The sequence below is a fragment of the Cariama cristata genome, unplaced genomic scaffold (assembly GCF_000690535.1).
Source record: "Cariama cristata isolate BGI_N322 unplaced genomic scaffold, ASM69053v1 scaffold2822, whole genome shotgun sequence".
Taxonomy (NCBI): domain Eukaryota; kingdom Metazoa; phylum Chordata; class Aves; order Cariamiformes; family Cariamidae; genus Cariama; species Cariama cristata.
The window spans coordinates 24704-37262 of NW_009604239.1; the positions used below are offsets into that span (position 1 = coordinate 24704).

At 53.9% G+C, this 12559-nt stretch overlaps 1 protein-coding gene across 1 annotated transcript in view; it reads right to left on the bottom strand.

The window, feature by feature from the left end:
- The window catches only part of LOC104157947 (cadherin-23-like), a gene marked incomplete at both ends in the record, with an annotated part of 32338 nt that extends 20357 nt beyond the window's left edge, over nucleotides 1–11981 (bottom strand). Inside the window, 11 exons of the mRNA XM_009695496.1 lie at nucleotides 45–190; nucleotides 1103–1292; nucleotides 2521–2628; nucleotides 4696–4808; nucleotides 5393–5509; nucleotides 5805–5877; nucleotides 9163–9290; nucleotides 9637–9742; nucleotides 10390–10627; nucleotides 11197–11261; nucleotides 11890–11981. Of these exons, the coding sequence (XP_009693798.1) occupies nucleotides 45–190; nucleotides 1103–1292; nucleotides 2521–2628; nucleotides 4696–4808; nucleotides 5393–5509; nucleotides 5805–5877; nucleotides 9163–9290; nucleotides 9637–9742; nucleotides 10390–10627; nucleotides 11197–11261; nucleotides 11890–11981 (1376 nt within the window). The remainder of the gene's footprint in view (nucleotides 1–44; nucleotides 191–1102; nucleotides 1293–2520; nucleotides 2629–4695; nucleotides 4809–5392; nucleotides 5510–5804; nucleotides 5878–9162; nucleotides 9291–9636; nucleotides 9743–10389; nucleotides 10628–11196; nucleotides 11262–11889) is intronic.
- Nucleotides 11982–12559: the final 578 nt, after the last annotated feature.

Sequence of the window (12559 nt, forward strand, 5' to 3'; positions counted from 1 at the left end):
TGCTGGCAGCGACATCAGCAGCTCCCAGCCTGGGACACGCTCACCTGGAAGACGGAGGAGCCTGCGGGAAGGCCCTCGGCGATCTCAGCGGCGAAGGGCAGGTTTTGGAAAGTGGGGTCGTTATCGTTCAGGTCCAGCAGGTTGACGAAAACCGTGGCGCTGCTGGTAGCTCGCAGGGGTGGCCTCCCACCTGCAGAAGCCAGGAATGGAGTCTCAAGGTTAATGTCTGGAGCTGTTTCCACCCCTTTCCCCTAAAAAGGAGCCCTCACTCCCCATGAAGACAGTAGCGCAGGATGGGGCTGCCTCCTCAAGGCATTGACCTGTCCGTGTTACCCCTTGCATTGCAGCCTATCGGGCCAATGGCACAGTGCTCTGGCAGGGGAAAACTCTCCCTGGCAGCAGGCATGCAAGGCAGACCGATGGCTAACCGTGCATGCAGCTGAAAAACAAGAGCAACACCAGTCTGTGATTATCTGTCTTTCTGGCAGGACGGATGGGACGATGGCTATAGCAGAGTGCAGAGGTGATGCAAAAGTAGAAGAGGTTAGAGGTAAGGTTATACGTGCCTCCTGGCTCTTGGAAACAGGCTGGATAATAGAAAATTGTCTTCATATCTCTATCTTTTTTTTTTCTAAAAAATTTTCCCTAAGACACTATTTCCAGAGAAAATTACGTTCACCACTTGATCACGTCTTTCCCCCCGACCTGCTCAGTCGGCTTTCCTAGATACTGGGGGAGCCAGACTGACAAGAGGGGGAGTTTCTGCCTCCCAGGGTTATTGTCAGGGCTGCTACAGAAATGACTGTACTCTCATTTTGAAGGTTTCTGGTTTGTTTTAGCAGCAAGTTTTAACCTACTCTCATTTTTTAACTTGAAAAACATCTTTGTGACTCATGCTCAAAACAGGGAAAAAGAAAAAAGGAACTTCATCAGATGGGAAAAATCAGGCTGAGAAAAGTTCAACTCAGCATCTAAAAACGATCAGAGGGGGAAAGCAGAGGGTGAGGAGGGCAACGCTCGCACAACCCGAGCCCCAGCGATTTCTAGCCATGGTGGAGCAAGATAAACCACCGTGGCAAAGAGGACTGGAAGCAGAGCTTACAGTCAGTGACCGACACCACGATCCTCCGCATCAGCTGGGCTTCCTGGGCGTTGGGGTTCTCCCGGTCCAGGAGGACGCCGGTGGTGCGGATCTTGCCCGTGGTGCTGTTGAGGCTGTAGAACTTGTTGGGGGGTCGGATGCTGTACACCACCGTGCCGTTCTCCCCCAGGTCTGGGTCGATGGCCACCACCTGCCATGGAGAAACAGGAAAAATTAAAGCAGAGCGATGGGAATTAAGTCCCAGGGTGCATCTCCGTGTAGATTCACCAGTGTCTAACAAGGAGGCTGAGGTCCCATGATAGCCTTCCCCATACCAGCGGCAGAAAGAGGTTCTCCTTCCTCCACACAGCTGTATATTTTCATGATGCTTGCAGGGATTTTGTACCCTCGAGACCTCTACTGCGGTGTTAAATCTCACCGAAATTGGCCTGCAAGCCTGGGAGGTAATGGCGTGGCAAGAGAGACGTGAGCACGCAGCAATCAAACGGGTTTTTCTCCTTTTCAATAAAACCAGCTAGAAAACAAGGGCCCTTCAGAAAAACAAAATAAACGGGACAAAGAGGCACACTGAGGAACTTGTGCTGCTGCATCGGAAACGCTGGAAATAATTCACCGGTGGAGTTCTCCTCCACACCAGACATTTTGTGCTTTATTGTTCTCCCTGTGACATTTTTAATTACAGGGGACATTTACATTAAAAAAAAACCAACCCCAACTTCATTACACTCATAACTTCCCCGGCCCCCACTGCTTGTCCTGCAGCTGAATTTACATCGTATCGGTGACACAATAATTATTTTCCCAGCTACTAATTGGGATGTCAAAGGCAAGAGGACTTCAAGCAGGCACCGAGCAGCGGGGCTGGTGCTGCACGGAAGAGAGAAAACCGCCTTGCTCTTGGCTCGGGCTGCGCGGCCGGACCTTTCTTCCCCCCCCTCCCCAACTCCTTTTCTTTTGCAGCCGTCCTCCTTATGTGATTTTGTGGATTCTCTTCACTTTTCCCTCATTTATTTTCCGTTTCGTGCCCGTCATTTTTCTCCCGGCATGATGGAGTACAAACCTCCCTCTCTCCTTCTCTTTTATTTCACCAGAGGGATTTGAAAGGTTGTAAATCAATGTCTTTCAGAGAGGTCCTTGAAGGAGGTCGCAGGCGAGGCTAAGAAAAGGAGAATTTGGCCAAAACCCATGCAATTCGGGGAGGAAAAAAAAAAAAAAATCCCGGCAGAGGAGAAACACACTGGATGGGCAGCAGCGAGGAGGCTCAGGAGTAACCTTTTAAATGGACTTCTGCAAGATGGGGCTCCACTGGAGGTGCCACCGGTTCAGAGGTGACTCCCTGCTCCAGCTAAGCGGGTGACAACCTCACCGGGTGAAAGCAAGAGGCTTTTAGCACAACAGCCCCCTTCCCTCGCACGTACCGTGGTGACGTCTGAGTTGGGGGGGGTCATTTCCACCAGGTTAATGAAATACGGCTCATCTTTCCACGTGGGATAGTTGTCATTGATGTCCAGCAGCGTGATGTTCACCTGCGAGAGAGTAAGCAAGCAAGGCTACATCGGGTAGTATCGGTTCCCGGGACAGCACGCCGGGTCCCCTGGGTGTACGGCAGCATTGGGTACCCAACATTTATTCACGATCTGGAGGGAAAACCCACAGAAAAATAACCTCCTGCATCCTCTCAGCCAAGGCTCCTTGGCATATCCGACCTCGGTTTGGCTCACGCGTACTTATTATCCTGCGGTTAAAATAACGGCAGGGGCTCAAGGTGTGTTTTTAAGCAGCTACTTTACTTGGGGGGGAGGATGTAAACCAGTCACGGCAGTGGGAGAGAGGGCACAGCGGGAGTGTGGCAGCAAAGGAAGGAAAAAAAACCTGAGTGACTGGTAAAAAGCAAGAGGGGGAAAAAAAAAAAAAGGAATAAATGAGAAATCAGCAGAGGGTATGGTAACAAGGGATGGGAGGTGCAAAGACAAGAGAGCACGGGAGAGGATGGTGCCCTGAAGTGTTACCTATTTTCATTTTCAGCGTGAGAAACGGCATCTAAGTGAGAGTAGCGAGCCTGTGGGATGCATCCTGCTGTCGGGGAGTCTCTCGCCTCCCCTCATCACCAGTTTCAATCCGGTCTGTCAGTCTATAAAGGTGTCTGAGGGAAGAGCTGCAGTCCAGGGGAAGGGGGACAAAGGGACAGGAGGGGGGGGCTCGGCGGAGCCTCGCCTGGGGTCTCCTCTGCTCCCCAACCACGGGGTCCCGCAGCCACGCCAGGCTGAGCTGCTGGTGCCCCCCCGTGGTAAGAGAGGCAAACGTGGGCACCAAAGTCTCCAAGGATGTGGCCCCCGGCACAAGCCAAGGGACGGCGGTGGTCCTTGGGGTAGGTCGGTGACCCACCTCTACTCCGAGCACCCCAGGTGCTTGTCCATCACCTGGGGGACCTTGCAAAGCCCCTGAATGCACCCTTGATCAAAAATGGTTATAGGGAACAGCTTCAAGTCCCGGGTGTATATCCTTGCTAATGACAGCAGACAAATTCAATCGACCACCCACCCCTCACCGAGTTTTGATATTCTTTAACCTTTTAGGAATCACGATGCATTTTTCTTTTCCTAATCGCAATCTGTGCTGCAAAAACCTTGTTTTGCCTTCAATAAAGCTATTAGGAGCACACCATCTCATCCAAAGCCCCAAAGGGGAACCCAGCATCCGACGGGCCATGCGGTTGTCCGGTCAAAGCCATCATGTGCTTCTGGGAAGCTCCATAGGGAGCTTCTAGTCTGCTCCCTGGATCATACACCTCCTGATGGCCCTCAGCAGTGAGGGCAATTGTTTTAGGGATCTCCTCAGCACAACCACAATATTTCTCTGTATCACCCTCTGTCGCGTGGGACATCTCTCCTGCAACCCAACCGAGCGTCCCAGGAGCAAGAGCACCCAAATGTTATGAAATGTTCAAACCAACAGGGTGCCACGAGCAGCGAGAGATGGATCCTTGGCTTCTGACCTCCTGATATTTCCAAAGACTTTTACAAACCCTTTGCAAACAACAGGTCTCCCTGATGTCTGCAAAGGGCAAGGCAAAGCGGCAGGCTTTTATCTGCAGTACAATGCACCTCCACCAGAACTTTCTGAGGAGCCCAGGCATCACAAACCAGTTGGAAACCCTTGATCCAGGCAGTATATGAATAGTAATCATCAGGAACAACTAAGCGCGCCTGCAGGCTCTCCAACTACGCATTTTCTCAAGAGGCGTGAACAAAGGGAGTCGTGCTGCGGGTAGAATAGGTACCCGTTACCGCCGTTGCACGGAGAGCTGGACACGTAAAGCTCTGGAAGGTCAAGCAGCTCCTGGGTGAATGGCTTGCCAGGAAAGAGAGCCTGATTTCAAGGTCTACACGGTCCAGACAGTCATTCTGCAAGGGCTGCGAGCAGCAGTGGGGGCAGCTCAGAGGGCACACACGACCCTATGCTCCTTGCCCATTCATACAGCTAAAATTAGACACTGCTAGCACGGGGAACTGAAGCATTGGTGCCTGGGCAGCCTTTCTCCATGCCGGCACTGGGGGCTCGAGGAGATGGGAATCGCTCCTTCACACACTCACCATCGCAATGCCCGTCTTCTGGTGGTGGCCCACGCCTCCATCCACCGCCCGGACAATGAGGATGTATTCGGATTTGGCCTCCCGGTCCAGCAAAGATGTTGTTGTGATTTCTCCTGCAGCCACAGGAGATGAGAGGGATTAGAGATGTTGTACGGCAAATAGGGGCACCTATCGGGGACCCTCAAAACAAGAGACAGGATCCTTCATAAATGGGCCCTTTCTTCTTATTCAAACAGACGGACTCTGGAAGGCTCAGCTTGTCAGCAAGCTCCTGTAAACTTTGTGCTGTGTCTTCCCACGGGAGCCCATGTAACGACCGCCTGCAATCCCTTCTGTCCATTCCTGCCCGTAACGGACTGAAAAAGATGCCAGCACGGGAAGGCAGGCAGCATCTCCTCAGCTAACGTAAACCCTTCTAGCCAAAGCCTTTTCTCAGGCATCAGTCCCACCAGGAGCTGAGCTTCCACCGATGTTTCTGCCAAAGCCCCCACGGTGACCGAGCAAGTGCTGGTGGCTGAAATCTGGTGAATCCCTTAAATCGTGTTTTTCCTAAGGAGGCTGCTCGGGGGAGAGGAGGGGAGGGAAGGGCAGGGGAAGGAGTGAGGGTGAAAGAGGAAAAATGATGGGGAAGATAACCAGGGGAAATTCAGGAGAGGGAACTGAAAGGAAAAGAGGGAGAGCGTGTACGGAGGTTCACCTGAGCGAGCATTGATCCGAAAATGTGAGGAGCCCTCCAGGGAGTAGATGATTGACTCCTGCCCGTATTCCCTGGACCGATCCATGTCCGTGGCATTGAGAAACAGCACCGTGGCTCCTTGGGGGAAGCAGAATCGAGGGTTAGGATGAGGCATTTGCAGCCTGGAGCGGCTCTCCCCAGCTGCCCCGTCCCTCCACACCGCTCCCGTACCCACCTCAAATAGGTCACCTTGCCAAGGGGTCCTCTCACCTGCATGCACAGTGGGGCCAAACCCCCAGACCCCTCAATTATGAAACTCTGCCAAGTGTCTGGCTTTTGCGTCTCCAAAAAGCCACCAGCCACTCCATTCTGGCTGTAAGATCCCCAAGGCCTTTCTGCTAGCCTGAAGAAAGAGCAGGGCCATGCTCCCTACCTGCCATGATGTCCTCCATGACGGTTATAACGTAGGAGGGCTTGCTGAACGTGGGGGGGTTGTCATTTTCATCCTGAAGCAAAGAGAAGGTCGAGAGGCTGGTTGGGAAAAAGGCAAAACAGTCAAACAGCTGCAGAAGTCTGGTGCGGGGATGCCCCCGGTTGACTGCATCTCAAGATGTGACCAGCTCAAGGTATCAGCGTGGGGAAGGTGGCCTCAGGGGTAAGGCACCGGAGGTCTGAGTACACGGTTTCATGGCAGAGGCAGCTGAGATTAAGGTAAATTGATTGTCAGTGACTTTGCTGGGCCATACAGTGGGGACAACACTGACTCTTTCATTATCCAGCATCCTGGGCAATACGCAACAGGTCTGAGGAACCACTGTCGTTTGCAGCCGAGCATCCTCTGAGTTGCTCCTGCCTCCACCGCAAGCCCTGGGAAGGCTCAGACACCGCCGTGAAGCACAGCAGCATCGGGCACAGACCAGCTCCTCCCTCTTGGAGCAGCACACTGGTGGTGGCTTAGTGCTCCAGGTCATCCTGGCCACCAGATCACCAGGCAAACTGGACTGGCCAGGGGAGCTCCTGAGCTTTGGCTGCCTTTGTTTAAGTGAAGGAGTGCTGTGGGTGTTTGCAGAGAGAGCAGCTACAGCATTTTCCGAGGGGCGGGGAGGTGGTTTCATACCAACGTGCTCCCTCCAAGCCCATCTCTGCCAGCGACTACGGCCGGCCTCGTGAAACCAGGCAGGAGCAATTGCTTGAGACATCCCTCAAAACAGATTTCAGACCTGTTTAAATCTCCCCCAGCAGGGCTTTAAATGCTGTTTAAACAACGTTAAGAATCTGCCTTAAATGAACCAAACCTGACCGCCTACGGAGGGAACGATGGAGTCGCCAGGACATTAAAACATTTTCTACCTGGAGACCGCTGATGGACTTGCAGGCTCAGCTGCTCCTGCTGCCACCGAACTTGATATTTGAGGCAATTTCACGTGCCAGCGATGCCCATCGTACTGCAATTAAATTGCCATCCTCTGCTCTCATTGCTGGAAGCAGGTGGTCTTTAATCAGCCTTTGCATCACTCAGCTTTCACTGCGCCTCCTCTGAGGGTGATGAGGAAATTGCCGGCTGCCCGGGGTACTGTCCTCACCATCCCTCCTCCTCCTCCTCGCAGAGCCAGGTTGGGGTCATCACCCCAGGGCAAACCCACGAGATCTGGGCAGGTTAAAGGTAAAGGGAACGGCGAGACTGAGCATGCATCCACCGGCAGCCGGACCCAGGTGAGCTGTGCCACGGTCCGGGCTGGGTGGACGCAAGCCAGAGCAGATGCTGTGCCATTTTATCAGTGATCCTGAGTTCATCAGGCCATGCTCAGCACCGCCATGGCCCTGGGGGAGGCAGGGACTCGCTCCTGGCCAGCTCTCCATCTGGCCAGAGCTGGTGCGCACTTGCCTGCAGCGCGGCACATGGCTTTTCTACTCGAGAAGGACATTTCCCACTTCAGCAACGCGAACTCCCAAAGCTCCCCACCACAAAACCTTCCTGCCTGCCTCCTGCGGCACCCGCTGCCCGGCCAGGCGGGACCTGGCCCACTTCCTCCGCTCCCACAGGAGAGGGCATCCAACTAAACCACCTCGCTCATGATCCCACCTCGCTGGCTGCCACTAAACCAGCTTCCCACGGTTCCCCCGACCCTCAGCCTTCCTCCCTATGCCCTCACCCTCAGACAGCCGTCATATCATTTTCAGGGATGCTAAGAACGGCAGATGCTCACGCTAAGCACACAACCCCCTTTCCTCCAGACATACGCAAGCTATAAGTCCCTGGCTCCTCGCCCCGAACAGGGCATCAGCGGCAGGGAGCGAGGCAGAAACTTATTAGCAGTGATATTTCCCCGGATCCTGGCGTGGCACGCGCTATTAGTTCTGATTCGGCGGCTCTCTCTACAAAAGCGTATTGGCCCCTAATGGGAAATCTACAAGGCGAGTTTGACTTCTTTATTAAAAACCAACAACCAAAGGATGAAAAAAAATTACCTCCCTCCACACTTGCTCTTGTTCTGCCTTTTCACGGCTCTTGTTCCTCAAGTGCCGTAGTGAAATGCTTCCTCCTTGTTGTCTTCCTATTTTCTACTTTTTTTTTTCTCCCCTTCTTTTTCCAGTTGAGAGGAAAGCCCTTTGGTTGAGAGTGGGAAAAGTGACAGCTACTTAAAACCCACCAGCGTACAGACTCAGCTTGGAGGAGCTGACCCACTGAAGTGTGGTCTTTAGAAGGAGATGTTTATGCTGTCTAAAGCACAGCGTGGGAAGGATGTATTTAACCACCACTGACCCCCCGGCACTGCCTGATTCCCCCTCTCCCGAGCACGGTGAGGGAGCTGGAGGAGAGGGATGCTCATGGGACTTCATTCCCATCCTATGGCCCTGTGGACTTCGCCTTCTTCACCTTTGCAGACTGATGCTGCCACCAGCCTGGCTTAGATCCCATCACCGCCAGATTGACAGGTTATCAAGCAAACTGTCTACATCACCAATACCTCCCTCCAGACGTCCTCAAGCCACAATGTGCCTCAAAGTGACAATCCGATCTAATCTTCCCGAGGAACGCTGCGATGCTTTACCTCTTCCAGCAGCAAGCCCTCCTCAAGGGGGTTTGCACTTATGCTGCCTTGCGAGATGCATGGCAAAGCCCACAGCCTGGCTGGGACAGCTGGCATTGGGGAGATAAACAATCAACTGCCCTTGATTGATTCAGGGACGAATAATTTCTGACACTACAAGTGCTAACACACAGTCAAACTTGCTCTCCTGCATCCGAGCTGCAGCGAGCGCCTCTGGCTATGGGCACGGAGAGCATCCCAGCTGGGAGTTCCCTGCGAAAACGGCTCACCGGGTGCTCATTGAACCTCCCCAGTCGAAAACAAGGGCAGAGGGTAGATGTCCAGCTTGTCCCCAGCTCTGCTTCTCACCCTGTGGTTAACTGTGGCTCCTACCACATCAATTCCAGTGGCTTCCCCACGCATCATGCACGGTCGAGGAGAAGGAGGAGTTGCATGGGGTCAGGACAGCCCGTCTGCGCTTGTCTGCGGTGACACTCCCGCAGGGACACCCTCACTCACCCTCCAACGCTCAGACCTTACCAAATGGCAGGGACAGCATTTCTTTAACCAATGTGCGTGACACATATGTACATGAGACATATACGGCACGTATATACCTATATGAGACATATGTAATTGCAATCCACACATAGACATCCACAGGGCGGGACGGTCTTGCTGGGTTATCAATGGATTAACGGCACTGCTATGGAGCAATTGCAGGGAAACCACGACAGGGTCATCGGATGCCGTACTTACAAACACCTCGATGGTGACGGGGACGGTGCTGTTGAGTGGCGGGTTGCCGGCATCCTTGGCCATCACCATCAGGTAAATAACCCCGTTGGCTACCTGCTCGTAGTCGAGGGGGTGGTTCACGCTAATCACTGAAAGGATGCAAAATGGGATGGTCAGGGGGGCATTCATGCACAGAGCAGGATGGCAGCAGGCTCAGGGGTGGCAATGCCCCAAAACCATGAGTGCCGGGCATTATCAAGCTCCTTGCACCGGTATAACCCGGAGTGAGCCGTACGCCCACGGAAACTCGGCTCAGCAGCAGCTTGGCTCGAGCCTGGCTGCAAAGGACGGTGCTACAGGTGAGGTCAGGACAAGCAGAGGAGCTGCTGAAGCAGGTTCCTAAAGCTGGCCGACACGACTGCTTGCAGGGGTGTGAGTACAGTCTGAGCTGCTGCTCCTTGTCAGGGGCATCGCGCTCCTGGGACCAGCACTTACCTCCGTACCCTTCCGACACCGCGATGTCAAAGTAGTCACGGAAGGCAGACGCGTGCACGATGCTGTAGGTGATCTGGTTGTTTGGAGGGGAGTCCTCATCAGATGCCTAGGGCGTGAGCAGAGAGAGCAAATGAGGACGGGAGCTGTGCCGCCGACGTGCGACGTGCAACGTGCTAGAGCCGAGGGGACGGGAGGTGCAGGCTGGGGGGGGGGGGGGGGGAAGACTCATCAGGGCCCCAAGGGGGCTTGTAAACCAGCCTCTCCTCCCATCCCACCTCCCAGGAAGGACTTGCCGGGTTCCTCTCTCCCTCCTCACCCAGCCTGGTCCCACGGAGGGAAAGTTGTGCTCTCGCATCACAGCACATTTATTCTTGTGCTGAAAGAGCAAACAATCTTCCCTGCCTGCCTGCCTTCCACAGAAGAGGTTTACAGCTCCATCAACAAGCAGAACACCTTCCCCTCCGTGCCTGCTGCCTTTATTGAGCAGAGCAAAGCAATACAAAAGCAGCGCCTGTGCCCTGGGAGAAGCCCCAGGTCCTGGGGATGCCGTATAGGCACGGGACTTGGAGGAGGAGGAGGAGGGAGGCAGCCCACGGCTGCAGCACCACACCCAGCTGCACTTCGCAGTAAAGCCCAAAGGATTTTTCATCAGGAGGGATGTGGGAGGGAGAGCAGCAGGGGTGGACAGGGACCTAACCTGCTCCCGCCTCCCCACCATGCATCCCGAGCAGAGGAGTTGTTCCGGTCCCTCACCCGGAGCCGGACCACCTGGGTGACTGAGGGCTCGTTTTCCCGCAGGGCCCCCAGGTATGCCTCCTTCTGGAAGGTGGGGATGTTGTCATTGACATCGAGGACATTGATCCGGACGCGCCCTGTCGTCTCCTCCCCACCGCCGTCCCGGGCGATGACGGTCAGGGTATAGCGCTGCATGGTCTCGAAGTCCAGCCGAGCCGTCAGGAGGATTACACCCGTGTCCTTGTCCAGCGAGAAACTGAGGGGACAGGAAAGGAGGGGGAAAGCCCCGGTGACCACACACTGGAGATGGAGAGATGGGATGGTAGCAGCCTGACAGCTAGCAACGTGGTGGGTGAGGTTCATGGCTTTCTTCTGAGGGATGTTAGGTTCCAGAGCATCTTCAAGAGCTCGACGCAGGTGGTGGGGTAGAAACCCTCAGTGCTGCTCTGCAGGCAGAGAAAGCGGGCTCAGAGGCCCCCAAATCCCTTCTGCTGGGCAGCCCACATGCCTCCCCCAACCGCCCACCATGACTAGGTCGCACACAATGCTCCAGGGTCAACAACTCGCTGATAAATGCATTTATCGGTCCCAAGCAATGCTGGTGCCTGTAGGTCCCAATTTAGCAAAGCAATTAAACGTGCTGAGCTTTGGGCATGTGCTGAAGCTAACTCACCCCTTTGGGAGACAGCACAGTGGGGTTTTCATAGGGTGTCTGTCTCGCAGGTAGGACATAACAAATACCCTTAATTGCCATGTGGCTTCTTAGCGAGGTTAGAAGAGGATTTCAAAGAATCAAAGCCATGCCGGTGGTTCAGTCACACTTACCGGTCAGGGTCATCGCTGAAAAAATAACTGACTTTCCCATATGTGCCCACATCATTGTCAGTTGCCTGAAAAAATAAAAGTCAGTCCATCAATGAAGGTATTTATGGGAAGGTTGCACTACAGACGCTAGTGAATCCATTACACGCTCTTTACCTCCTCCGACGCGGGTGCCCGGAGGCTAGCACCAGCGCAGCCCTTGCGTGCTGCCGGTTATCACCCGAGAGCCGCGGGGCTGGGGCCGTCTCTGCTCGCCTGGGTTACCCTGCGCGGCCCCGACTTGCGGTCTGCTCTACCTAACAGCCCTCCATCACCAACTCTCAGCATCGCTCACAAAACCTTTGGCACTGGGAAATTTGATGCCTACTTACTTACCCTGACACACTAAGCTAATCTGGGAAGCGCACGTGAAATAAAGTTCTCCATGGACAATTCTTGCGGGCGATCCATCCTGGCCGTGTGAAGTCAAAGAGTTGGGACCCCGCATCCACAGCTCTTGCCAGTCCCTGTGCATTCAGGGCTGGCAGCATGCCTGGGGCGGTGGGGAGAGCCATGAAAACCCATCCTGCTTCCAAACTCCCCTTCCCGGGCTAAAATACAGACCAGGAAAAGCAAGGAAAGGGATTTAGACCTTGCCTTCCACGAGTAGCTCCCGCCGGACAGCCTTTTTGGGGATGCAGTCTGCTGCAACCTCACCGATGGCCCGATGCCTCTCGGGACGTTGCGGTGCCGGCTCTCGGCCAAGCCGTTGCCGGCGGCAGTACCGGCCGCACAAACCCCGCTGTCGGCTGCCGAAGCTGGAACCGGCTGGTCACGGCTAAACAACCAGCACCTTCTGGGAAGGTGTGCGAAACTCAGTCTGTCAGCTCTGGATGAGCAAGGCAAGATTTATGTACATTTTAAAGTCTTTTCTCTAATGAATATATAAAATATGCATGAGCAGCGGCAGGGAAAAGGACCAGAAAATTTTATTTTTAGGTGAGGAAAGCGGAATACAAGCCCCCAAATATCCTTTTTCACCCCTAGTATATTTTCTAAATTGAGTCCTGCCTGGATTACTTAGACACCAACAGGTCTGTGAAAAAGCAGGGTCAAAGACACATTTTATGTCCAGATACCATCAAAAGGCTGTATTTTAGGACTGGCGTGGAACACAACCCGTTCCCGAAACCTTCCTGATTTATCGATGGCCTTGATTACCCTTGACAGCGGAGTAGGAGCTTGAGCACATCAAACTGCTTTACCCCTGCACACTGTTTACCTGCCACACCGCAGGGTGGCAGAGAGCAAAAGGCATGAAAACTAGCCAGAATTAATTCATTTTTTTCTCCCCAAATGCTTCCCTAGCTCAGGTGGTAAATTCCTG